General features: G+C 44.6%; 1 protein-coding gene across 2 annotated transcripts; it reads right to left on the bottom strand.

Annotated features, from left to right (window-relative positions):
• Positions 1–242: 242 nt before the first annotated feature.
• b3gnt2a (UDP-GlcNAc:betaGal beta-1,3-N-acetylglucosaminyltransferase 2a) lies at positions 243–11,865 on the bottom strand. 2 transcript variants are annotated; one of them, XM_084440469.1, is made up of 3 exons: positions 11,595–11,865; positions 5,158–5,301; positions 243–3,535 (listed from the first exon to the last, which is right to left on the bottom strand). In XM_084440469.1, exon 3 carries the CDS (start codon positions 3,515–3,517, stop codon positions 2,309–2,311), a length of 1,209 nt encoding a protein of 402 aa, XP_084296595.1. In that variant the 5' UTR covers positions 3,518–3,535; positions 5,158–5,301; positions 11,595–11,865; the 3' UTR covers positions 243–2,308. The 2 variants fall into 2 exon arrangements, with proteins under 2 accessions (XP_084296595.1, XP_084296596.1); XM_084440470.1 differs by having other exon boundaries at positions 11,609–11,865.
• Positions 11,866–12,135: the final 270 nt, after the last annotated feature.

Genomic DNA, 12,135 nt, shown 5'->3' with positions numbered 1-12,135 from the left:
GTCTTCATGTATTAATTCTTCATATATGCACTTTTTGAATGCTCCTTTATGAATAAAGCTGTACATTATTAGGGGGTTAGGGTTAAATCAACATTAAGGCAGTGTGTCCAAGGCTTGAATACTTCTTTATTTATTCTCATACAAAACAAAATACCATATAAAGAAATAGAAAAACCTAACAATATTGGGCAGGGGACAAGTGTTAAAATGACTCATATCATACCACTCCATCCACCCCTGTCTGTTGGAGCATAAAATAGGCCCTAATGATACCATTAGGCATGTGACTACACACAGAGAGAAGCACTCACTTTACTACTAAAGTATACACTGTAGTTGTCTGTCTGTCTCTCTCTCACACACACACACACACACACACACACACACACACACACACACACACACACACACACACACACACACACACACACACACACACAGGATGTCAGTAGTAATACTACAGCAGAAATCAACAGCAGGGTCATAACTTGTCTTTGTTTTTTCCAAAATTATGAAACAAATGACAATAAATTCACAACATAGATACTGTCATAATCAAAGTGTGCATTTTGATCATCAATCTAAAAATGGTTCTCACTCTATTGCCCCGTTTAGACTTGGTTTTAGAATGATCAGATTCAAAGTGGACAGCGCTAAGTGTAAAAGGCCACCAAAACGTTTTGTGAAACGTTTCCTAAAACCACTTGCTGAGGTGGCATGGGACGAGTTTGACCACATATCTTTAGTAGCCTAGTCTGAACGCTTATGTCCTGATGCGTCTCTGACAAAGACATAACAGGAAAAGATGTCATCAATGCAGAATAATTTTTCTCCTTTTTCGCCTTATCCTGCGCTCTTTTTCAATCGCAAATGACTTGTCCTATCAATCGAAACAGTTGGAATAGTCCTACTATGTTCATTAGTTCTTCAAACATCTTCGGTTGCTTTCATGCGCACTTTTTTTCCAATCTTCTCAAAGTCTAACCAAATGATTATTGATTTGTTTACATGGAACAGCTGTGTGTCACGCAAGCAGGCAGGAGTGAGTGGTTTACTATGGTTACTACATACGAACACAAGTGGTCAGCTGGACACATTTGGAGATGCATGATAGACACAGGTGGAAACGAGATGTGTCTTGCTGTCCACTTGTGATCTGATCGTCCAAAACAAAACACATTTTAAAACTAAGTCTAAACAGGGTTTAGATTCTTTTAGATCAAGAATAAGAACACCCTGATATACCACAACAACAATAAGTGAGTAATTCTGAGCAAATCTATCAGTAGCCTATCAGACATCATTTTCTAAGCCAGTCAGTACAGAACACATACCATCATGACAATAATGAAAACAGGAAGTAGCAAGGACAGTGTAGCTGCCATAATATGAACCAGACCCCTACGAAGGTCAAACATGAAACAAAAGAGAGCAAGACATACCCTCACCCCTTTAAGCTTCAAACCTACTGTAGGTAAACAGTTCTCCTCCTGCTACATCCTCCACAGCTTCCGGTGTGTTGGCTTGCCAAAGTCTGTAAGAGGTAATGGGCCTAGATGGACTCAAGTTAGCTAACTCAGCTCAACTCAACTAAGTTAGTTAAAAACATATTAGTATTTACAATAACAGCCTGTCAAGAAGCAAAAGGCCTCCGGTAGGGACAGGGTTTGGGATTAGACTAAAATGGAGGACAAAACAGACACACTCAGACACATACACTGTAAAGATACTGGTAAAGATACTGGTAGCAGCAAAAGAACAACAGACAAGTACAACAGGGGCACACCGTGGGAACACGCACATCACAACCACGAGATAGGCTACACCACAAACCACATGAGGAGAGACCAGTCAACACTGCATGACAGCAGCACATAGAGAGCACAGCACCGTAACAACATAATGCGGCATCTTTCTTTGCAAATACTTGCATATATGCAAAGGAATGGAAAAGAGGGCTGCCGGCGAGTATTCAAAAGTGAAATGCTATGTGAAAAGCTATGTTCAGACACAACCGAAAACTGAACACAAATGGAAGATTTTGCTATGCAAGGCTTATGATTTAGGACATTGAACACTGCCTCTGGACACTTACATGAGAATTCTGTTCAAAGAATATCTAAGATGTGCAGGCTAACTCATTACTCTTTCTGTACATTGGATTTCAAAGACTTCACTTAACCATGAGGCTTTGATACAGCAATTTCCCCCTGGGGATCAATAAAGTATCTATCTAAATAAAAACTAATAAAAGCACTTAGAACAGGCTAAATAAATATTGCAAAGACACATAAGATGCTCAGTAGCATCAGTGGCATTCCAGGTCAGGATCGTTGAGCCACGCCCAGATTTTGATCATTTCCTGCGGTGTCCTGCTGTGCACCAGCATCAGGCTCTTGTAAATGCACGGGCTGTTCCGGAACTTCTCCTCGATGCCAAACGTCCTGAAGCCCTTGTGCTTCTCCGGGACCAGGCCCAGCTTCTTCAGACACATTCCCGTGTAGACGTCATCAATGGGATAGAGCGCCACCTGCTGGGAGACGTTACGAAGGCGTAACGCCAGTTCCCCAGAGTACAAGAACCCCCCACCCCCTGCATAAGGTGGGTACTGCCCAACAAACACACTCTCCGGTATATAGTACTTGAGTTTCCGGTCCCTGTGCGGACCGGCATTGGTGATCACGTCCCCTACGAAGAGTTCCTTAATTCGGTCCTTCTGGAGACCCTCTAGAAAGGCTAGAATTCTCAAAGTGTTGACAAAGACGTCGTCGTCGCCCTTGAGGATGTACTGGGTGTCAGGGCAACGCTGGCTGAACCATTCCAAGAAGAGGACGTCTTTGACGGTAAGGTTGAAGAAGGAGTCCCTGTAATCCCACTGGAGAATGTCTCTGTGAAGCTCCGCCTCATGGCGCAGCATCCCCGACAGGTCGGGATGGTGGTCAACGGCCGTGGCGTTGCCTAGTAAGAACACCGTGGCCACCGTCTGATTGGCTAAGATCCCCGCCCGCCCCCAGGATTCACGAATCGCCTGCCGCCGGTCAAAGTGGGGCGCCAGAGACTTGACGGCCATCAGGAGGAAGGGTTTTCCCTCGCACAAGTCGGGCTGGTCCATCAGCATGGGGTACGTCCGGCAGCGCATGTGCAACAGGAAGTCCTGGAAACGCAGAGGTATGGAGTTGTAGTCAGAGACCTTCGTGGCGACGCTGTAGTCCGGTTCGCAGGTGTCGACGGGGCTGGTGTCGTTCAGCCAGTCGGGGAGCTCCGGCAGCGAGTAGTTGGTTAGCGCCAGCGCGAGGAGGGGGTTATAAACGAAGTCCAGCCTCTGCTGCTCTTTGTTCCAGAAGGACTCGCTCGCCGCCTGCTTGCTCCAGAACCTCTTGGTGGGGATCCGGGTCTTCTGCTTCCCGCCTTTGTCCTGGCCGTGGTTCCGCGACACGCCCACCAGGATGAAGATGAAGATGTTCAGCGTCATCACCGACACGCACAGCACCCTGGTCTTCCTCCGCCCTGCGTGCATCTCTCCTCCTCTCTGGGCCTAAAGGCAGAAAAGAAAGAACAGAGGGGAAAAAAACAAACAAACAAAGTAAGGAGCCATACGTCAGCCAGATGTCTGCTAGGAACGCTACAGAGCTAGCATAGCGTAAGCATTTCTTGCTTGCTTTGTTGCTGTGAGCAGATGCTAGCGGACGTACGGCAATGCCAGGAGGAACGGAGCCATTCAGACACATGAGAGCGCGGTCAGGGCTGGCTTTCAGCCGGTAGTGGAATTAAAGGGCAATGCCTGTTTTGACAACCTGGACCTTATTTACGACATATTATAATAAGTTTGACTCACCGAGATCACTTTGGTGTAGTTCGGAGGCCGGTAGAAGAAATTTAAAATCCAGCGCGAGCCAGTATATCCATGTAATGACGGCGATCGGGGCACCGAGAATGCAGTTTCTAAAAATCTATTTTCGGCCGCTAAACGGTTGTTTTCATCAATCAGATTGAATGAATCGACAGTTGAGATTCCTCAACGCGAGCCATTGTTGTGGTTTTCAAACACATTCTCTGCGCTACGATCGTTGTTGGTGCCGAGAATATTATCGTCGTCATTCGTCAGCAACAATCCGATCGTAGCGCAGAGAATGTGAGCCGGAGAATAGCCAGTCTGCGCGCTGGCCTGTGCGCATGCGTGCTGGAGCAAGTGGGGAAAGGCGTGTAAAGATCATATTACAGAGGCTAAAGACCCCGTATTTGAAAACCACAACAATGGCTGGCGTTGAGGAATCTCAACTGTCGATTCATTCAATCTGATTGATGAAAACAACCGTTTAGCGGCCGAAAATGGATTTTGAGAAACTGCATTCTCGGTGCCCCGATCACCGTCATTACATGGATATACTGGCTCGCGCTGGATTTTAAATTTCTTCTACAGGCCTCCGAACTACACAAAAGTGATCTCGGTGAGTCAAACTTCTTATAATATGTCGTAAATAAGGTCCAGGTTGTCAAAAACGAGCATTGCCCTTTAAGGCGAAAAAACGTCGAGGCGGGTCAGGTCTTGGTTCGCTTCTCCATTCCGAAGCTCGGCCGGCCACATAGCGGGCTGCTTTTCCAACCCTAATCCTCCAGGAATGAGCTGGGCACATATTTCCTCATCCCTTCCTCATTTCCGCCTCCTCCCTCCTCACAATGGCTGACGGGCATCATGTGCTCTCAATTCGAGCCTCTCCTCCTGACACCAATTTACTAGTTATGGAGAGTGGTGGCACACGGCTAAATTGACCCCACACACAAAAGGCCACACATTTGAATACATATCATCGTGCATTTCATTCCAAGCCGGGGGTGAGGCTTCTACTGTAGCGCTGGCATGTGAATAATCTCATTTTTTAGCTATGCAAGTATGCAGACACACAGTTATGAGATTAAACGGGTTAGGTCCTCAGAATCATGAGTGCTTCCCTAAGTTCATAACTTGATGATGGAAGTCTCGGGCCCTGGTGGTTGAAGCCTGCATTTGGGCACACACGTTTTCCTGGTCTGAATTCAAGAAAAGCTTGAGCAAGAAAAACTCAAGGCAAACAAACAAATAAAGGCTCTCTGTGACAGTCTGTCCTGACATACTTCACTCTGTAAATAAGATGCACAAACATCAGTGTGCACAATTACCTGTGAGTGCTGGGAGATGATTGGTCAGTCTGTTTCAGCGATGTCCCGGTCTTCTTAACCCATGTGTGCTGTCTGCATCGGAGAGGGGGAGGTGTCCATGTGGCAGTAGGGCGGGGCTAACCAGAAGTGTACGCTTACAGCCACCTGCAGAGAAACACAGCTCGCCATGTCAGCACCAGGCAGGTTTTCTTTCAGGGAGCCTTTTTGTGCATGGCTGTAAGCCAGCACCATAGATAGTGTTTGTCAGGTTGTCACTCCCTCCCTCCCTTACTCCGGTCAATGTTGACCTGCATTTCTCTGTGGGCACAAGAGGCAGTAGTCCCAGCACACCAAAATAAAGGAGGACACCAAAATCAACCCGCTGATTTCCACTGCACAAGTAGAGTAGCGGTGAAAGTATTGGAGATCGGGGTTCAAGACCCGATGGGGATGATTTTATGGGACTATACCCCAAACCTCCACATGTTCATCCTTTCACTCCAACCTTTTCCCAGATAGCACACAGATATCGGTCCTCCATCGGAATCAGAGCGACAATCCGCTGGAGTGTTTCTACTGGGGGGTGTCTAGAGGGGCACCGTTGTTTAACAGCTGGAGAATTTCTGCTGGCGAGTCGGTAGTGGTCTCCGAGCGTAATTCCACTCGCATTCGAACGCGCTGACGCGCTGCCCTGTCGCTTTTCTGATGGTACAGTAAAACTCATGTGGACCTCTGTTGGGGATCGTCAGAATTCTGCTTGCATGGCACGCCCTCCCCTCTCCGTCCCTTTTCCCATGGTGGAACTCCGTTGGGATACCGTCAAAATTCCGCTTGCAACCGTCACTGGAGGGTAGTCTTGAACAACCTAGTCACTGACAACCAGCTCAACACAACTCCCCGGACAGGTCAGGTAAATTCTGGTTCAAAATGTAAAGCTGTATACAAACATAGCGTAACGTTAGCCTAGCCACCAGCTACTGTGTTGTAGCTCATTAGCTGCAAGTCTTTTATTAGTATAGAGATGGATAACACTGTGAGGGATAATTATATTTGAACAAGGTGATGAAAGTGTACTGGTTCAATCCCTGGGGAGATTCTACCACAATGTTTTATCATTGCTTAGAAATGCCCAGTAGATTAGTGTTAGCCCTATGTTGCTAGCTATATTAGCGTTAGCCCTATGTTGCTAGCTATGGCTTCGGTAGGGATTTTGACAGCTTCTTCATACTATTATCATGTAATCTCTGGTTATAGGCCATTGGTAGCTAAGAGTAACTGTACTTTGTTTGATTTTTATGTTCATTACGTTCTGTTGTCCAAGTATGATTTAGTCCACATTCTTGTTAGGTAGTTACAAATGTGTATTATCGGTGATAGACTGCATTTACCGTTTTCGGCCACAGGAGGGCAGCAACAGGCTTAGATAGACTGTGTTCCTTGTTCAGTTTCAGCAATTCAATTAGTATTTGAGTTAGGCTATTTAGTTATTTGTGTAAGTATTTCTGTTAGTTATATATTTCTTTATTATTTCAGAGACCACACACTCACTGTCTGGTTATGTAAGTGAAGATAACTGAAAGGTCAAATAATGCTTAAGTGTTTAAAAAGTAGTAATATTGTCACAATACTGAGGAAAGCCTGCATGCAATGCAATGAGCGCAAGTATGCTCTCCTCTCACTTAAGAAACTGGGCACAGCATCATGATCATGATCACAAGTTTATACAGTTTACATATTTTTAAGCAATGGTAGTGTCTACTTTTCATGTCAGCAAGTCTAACAAAATTGATCATGCATGCAAACGTCTGTTGTCTTTTCCCACGTGACCTTCATTCCTGTCTGAGCTGATCATATGTTCCTGTGATCTGGAGTGCAGAGGTAGTGTTGTTTTCTCTTTCAATGTCTAGTTAATGGAGTAAACAGTGAAAAATTCACCAAGGGGTGGATCAGGATCTGCTTCAATTAGGTCCTCAGAATTTTAACAATCAGAAGTGGGCCTTACAAAAGGTTGAGAATCCCTGGTGTAATGTAATTAGTCATGAGGGGAACCACTGAGGAGGCACTGCCGCGGGAGGCTACCAAGTACCTGAAAGGGGTGTCAGACAGGGAGGGTGGCTGGAGCAACTCAAAATACTGAACTGCTTACGAGCACCTGGTTCCATGGCCCCATACACTGGGCTGACTGTGATGTAAAACAAGTCTGCAAGTTGTTTTTTTTATATTTTAATTTTTAGAAATGATATACAGTATAGGTGTCTCAGTAATTACCCTTTGAAATTAGAGGACCTAATTGGGGGACTATGAAAGAAAGGGTTACCCAAAAAATTTTCAGAGTAAGTTAATTTAGCAATAGAAATCCATAAGCCTAGGGCCAATGGGCCTAGGATATAGACAATAAACTACCGGTGGAATGGTGGTGGAGCAATAGCGGGAGCAGTTTGGATTACTAGCGGACCGTTGTCCCTGATGCTAATAATCCGCCAGAGGTCCGCTTGCCATTCGATGTGCAAATGGCCAGGAACCCGCCAGCGGATTCGGCCAGAGGTCCGCCAGCGGATTCGGTCGGAGGTCCGCCAGCTCGTCCATCGGGGACCCGCTGTAGGTCCAATTGCAGCAAAATAGCTAACATTACAGGAATCATCAGTGTAACTGATTTAGCCACTGACCGCTACCATCAATCTTATGGAAGCTGCTGCTAGTTGTTGTGAGCTCATGAGCTAACTGGCTATCCCGCTCTTATTGTGCTGGATTAGCATTTGAAGCATTGAAACTGATTTGTCCAGGCGACAAGACCTATCTTAACCCTCTTGTCGCCTGATTTTTATTTTTATATTTTTTATTTTTTACAATATTTTGACATCTAAATTTCAAAAGAGTGTGACTTGAAAGTGGTTAGAGATAGAGACTCATTGTAAATGAGACAAATGTTGAGAATGACCCAAAGTTTATGTTGGGTCTAAATTTATCCAACTAATTTGCATATTATGATGTCATAGGGTGGCGGCCATCTTGCATTATACCATTTTATATGGAAATATGGAATATTTTTAATCAATTTCAACTTATTTCAACAGATTTCCCCATCTCTGTCCATTTGTTATGTTATCCAAATATCAAATGAACAGGAAAACAGTAAATGGTAAGCCAACAGTAGTAAACAAACTAATTACTATGCCACATAGTAGCATCACTCACGTTACAAACAGAAGGCGTCTCTTAGCCGCAGAGGCCTGTGTACCTATCTATCCAGTGTACCTATCTATCCAGGTGACACTGTTTATAGTTTTTCAGAGTGTGGTACCTCTCATTGCAAGGCATGCTCCATGCTAGCCCTAGCTATGCTGGGCAAAGGGTGCTATGTGAGCTATCATCATGACTAATCACTAGTCGTCATTGACGACTGATCATTATCACCAAAGGCTAAAGGTACATTTTCCCCTTCAGAATCAGGATCTGCAAATATCATATCCAAAACCTGCTCACAATTGAACCTTCTGGCAGCCATTTGGTGTTTTTCCAACTCAATAATCTACTCAGACAATTCTGCTGACTCGCTCTCTCAATAACTCTGCTCCACTCCGCTCAACCCACAACTGAATGAACCGTCATCGTGTGTATTCATAGTAAATGTGAGAGAGAAGCAGGGTACAAGGACAAAAACATATCTATAAGTATTATACTGTGCTTAATGTAACTGTACAAAATCATTGTTGTGATTGGTCATAAGTTGCGCACGCGTGATTCATTTGCAGGCTGCTCTTGCTCAGAGCTGTCACGGTGTCTGAGCTGGAAATATGACTCTACTATCTAGTCAGACTGGCCGAGTGAGTGCTCTGTGTCATGGAGAGGATGAGGCGAGACTTAGCCTCAGCTCTGGTGAAGTCGGTTGTAACGTGAATGTGCAGGGCTTTGTCATTTCAATCATTCCCAAATGACCAGGAAAAGTCTCTAGATTTGTCAAGATTATTTTATTGTACGTGGGATGTGTTATTTGTACAAACACAACGCAAAAAATCAACTTTAGACGGTATCTTTCAATCGAACTCTCAGCTATGGGCTGTCCCTTTCGAGTAGTTGTATATCCACAGGGATAGACAAGTACTGCACCAGGCAAAGCAAATAACCTAACCGCATAGTTTATTAACCAACTTTGTGGTTGGACGTAAATACGCAAGTCGGCCACACGCATGGATAAACCGAAGCTTGACAGCGCAATTTGTGTACTTTTACAGGTAAAAAAACACTTGTCTCTAGGTCAAACTATTTCAGAATTATTTATCCTGTCCTAAAGAATATATGGTATTTAGGAGCGCTAGCGCGCCCCGTGTAGATAAGAGGGAACTCGTAACGAGATTTTCTCAAATATATTGCATTGGAAGATGGTGTCATACTGAATCAAGACCAAAGTTATACATGTCTGCCATCTAATGGGGGCGGGAAAATCGAGGTTTCAGACTGTAAATATCACAAAAAGGCTGTTTAACTTAGTAACGCAGCTTGTCGCACAGCTGTGCCAAGAGGGTTAATTTATCAGCCATTATTTCACTTCAATTCACAGCTATTTCAGTGGCATGACTAGCTTCCGTCCTACCAGCCCTGAACAGAAGCCAGCCATGCACATAAGCCAGGCTGGACCTTGCCTGGTTTTGTCCGGGCCTGAGACAGAAAAACTGTAATTACACACGCTCACACATGCCTAAGCTGTATGATCCACTGAAAGCACCAAGATTAATAAAACAGGGCAGTGTGCACAGTAGAACATTTTACTAGAGCAATGCCGGAATAGCAAACTTGATCTCTCCTTTGGATACTGCTACTCTAACAATTGTTTATATGGGTCTTATATGCCTATAGGGGCTACAGTAAATGAAGTACAGAAGTAAGTAACTATTTTGCAGGCAATTAAGGCAAGCTCCAACACAAAGTGGGGACATCTTAAATTGCACACTAACCCCAAAGTCACAGCATGTCCTTTTTTTCCTCAGCACAATCTCACTAAGCAAACACAAGTCATTTGCCAAACATGGCAAAACATTAAGCGTTGGATCGTGCCTGGGTTTCCTGAGCACTGCAATAGTACACCTGAGAAATTACTCCAGACCAGGCTGGCACCACAGTCACAGACTGTTGGTGTTTCAAAGCTGTAATTCAGTCATGATCAGTAGGTACATTGGTACATGATAATTGTCTTCACGTAAAACAGCAGTGGTCGAGCTGTTATGTTTTGGTGGATGATACGTACAGTATAGGCACGTGCAGGGAAGGTCACACATGGTGCACACGTAGCCTGCACACTGAGAACCCAACACACACGCACGCACGCACACACACGCGCACGCATGCACGGACGGACACACACACACACACACACACAAGCAGACTGTTGTAGAGGTAAACACATAGCCAGCGCTAGCACAAACACAGACCCACAAGTGGTAGCTTTACGTCAGACAACGAGCCCTTAGTACTGCACGAGAGGGAGTTTAAAGTAAATATCACACGGCTGTGAGGCCTCTATGACTCAGCCTGGTGGCTCCAGAGAGACTTAACAATTGAGACACTGTTGAAAAATAATTGTACTGACCTCTAAAAAAACAACTGACAGCAATGCCAGCTGCTGCTTGCTATGGGCGATGAGCAACGAGTGTTCCACAGGTTGCTATGGAAAAGTAGTGATGTTGACTAAGCCTATAGCTGCTATGTAAACCAAAACTCTCGAACAAACAGAACATTATGGATTCAGTCATGAGAGCAACTAAACAGGCATGGATGGTGTGTGCAGGTGAGGTTGCGAAGGGAGGGGAGAGGGTAAAATATGAGCATAACGACAAGACAATGGTTCTTTAAATCCAACATGGATCAAAGCATTAAACAAATGTATGTTTTGCAAAACCTAAAACAAGTGCAAATCTGTGGAGCAGAAGAGCCTAGCCTACTCTATCTGCTTGGTGTCTCATTTCTCCATAAATTAAAGGTCGATCATCCCCATCCCTACACTGTAATACGTGCTCTGAGCAGAACTAATGACGTGAGACGGGTATTCATTGGAAAACAGAAAATCAGCTCCGAACTGTTAAGAGGCTGGACTAGAGCCAAAAACATATTTGCATGCTCCTTGGAGACGTTTCAGTTCAATGCATAGGCAGTGATGTGCTAATATTTAACACAGTAAAGTTAGGCCTATAACCTATTCAACAAAAAGTTCTAGCCTAAATTGCTTTTTTTACGGGACTGTCGTTCTATAATGTTTCAATAAAACACGTTCTTGCTGAACAAACATCACAGTTTTCTTTGAAAATGAAAGGTGACTCATTCACCTGCGTAACCCAGAATATCTCTGTTTATAATAGAGATGGCATTTAATCAGCAGCATATGACTGGCAGTTCGTAGCATAAACTGGTAGCCTGATACAGGGGTCGTTTGAGTTAACCTTCCCTCCCCGAACTGCATAACCTACCTGCTGCACTTTACCTAATGGGACTGTTCCACTGGGTCTACATCGCCGTAGCTCTGTACAAAGACGAGCGCGCATACGTCCTTCGCTCCGCGGATAGTAAAAGAGAGACGCCAGTCGTTGCTTAGATTAATCCTTGATGTAGCCTAGTTCTACAAGCAAAAGTAAAGTTTCACGTGAAGTTTAAGGCCGTGCTCTTTGAAACGCCCGCGTTAATTATGTTTAGTAGCCTACTCCGCCTTCAAACTCTCCCACTAATGTAGGCTGTTCTGGGAATTTGTCATGGAGAAGAAAATTCGAGTCCGCGTAAAACGCAGTGTCTGGTGGAAAGGTAACATTTGTAATTTACTTCGGTCTAAAATGACTCCTCCTTGAATTATGTGACGTAGCCCTTTGGTTTTAAGGGCGGCGAGTTTTCTCCGAGTGTCGGCAACATTAAAGGCACAATCCGCACATTTTCGCCCCTGTGCGTTTCAAATGTTTTTAAAGCACCCAACTGTTGTAACAACTTCAGCATTACACCATCGTATACCCTTGTTTTTGT

This window comes from Borostomias antarcticus, assembly GCF_949987555.1.
Source record: "Borostomias antarcticus genome assembly, chromosome: 7".
Classification (NCBI taxonomy): domain Eukaryota; kingdom Metazoa; phylum Chordata; class Actinopteri; order Stomiiformes; family Stomiidae; genus Borostomias; species Borostomias antarcticus.
The sequence above is the reverse complement of the archived record's forward strand: the minus strand, read 5'-3'. Positions and strand labels throughout refer to the sequence as shown.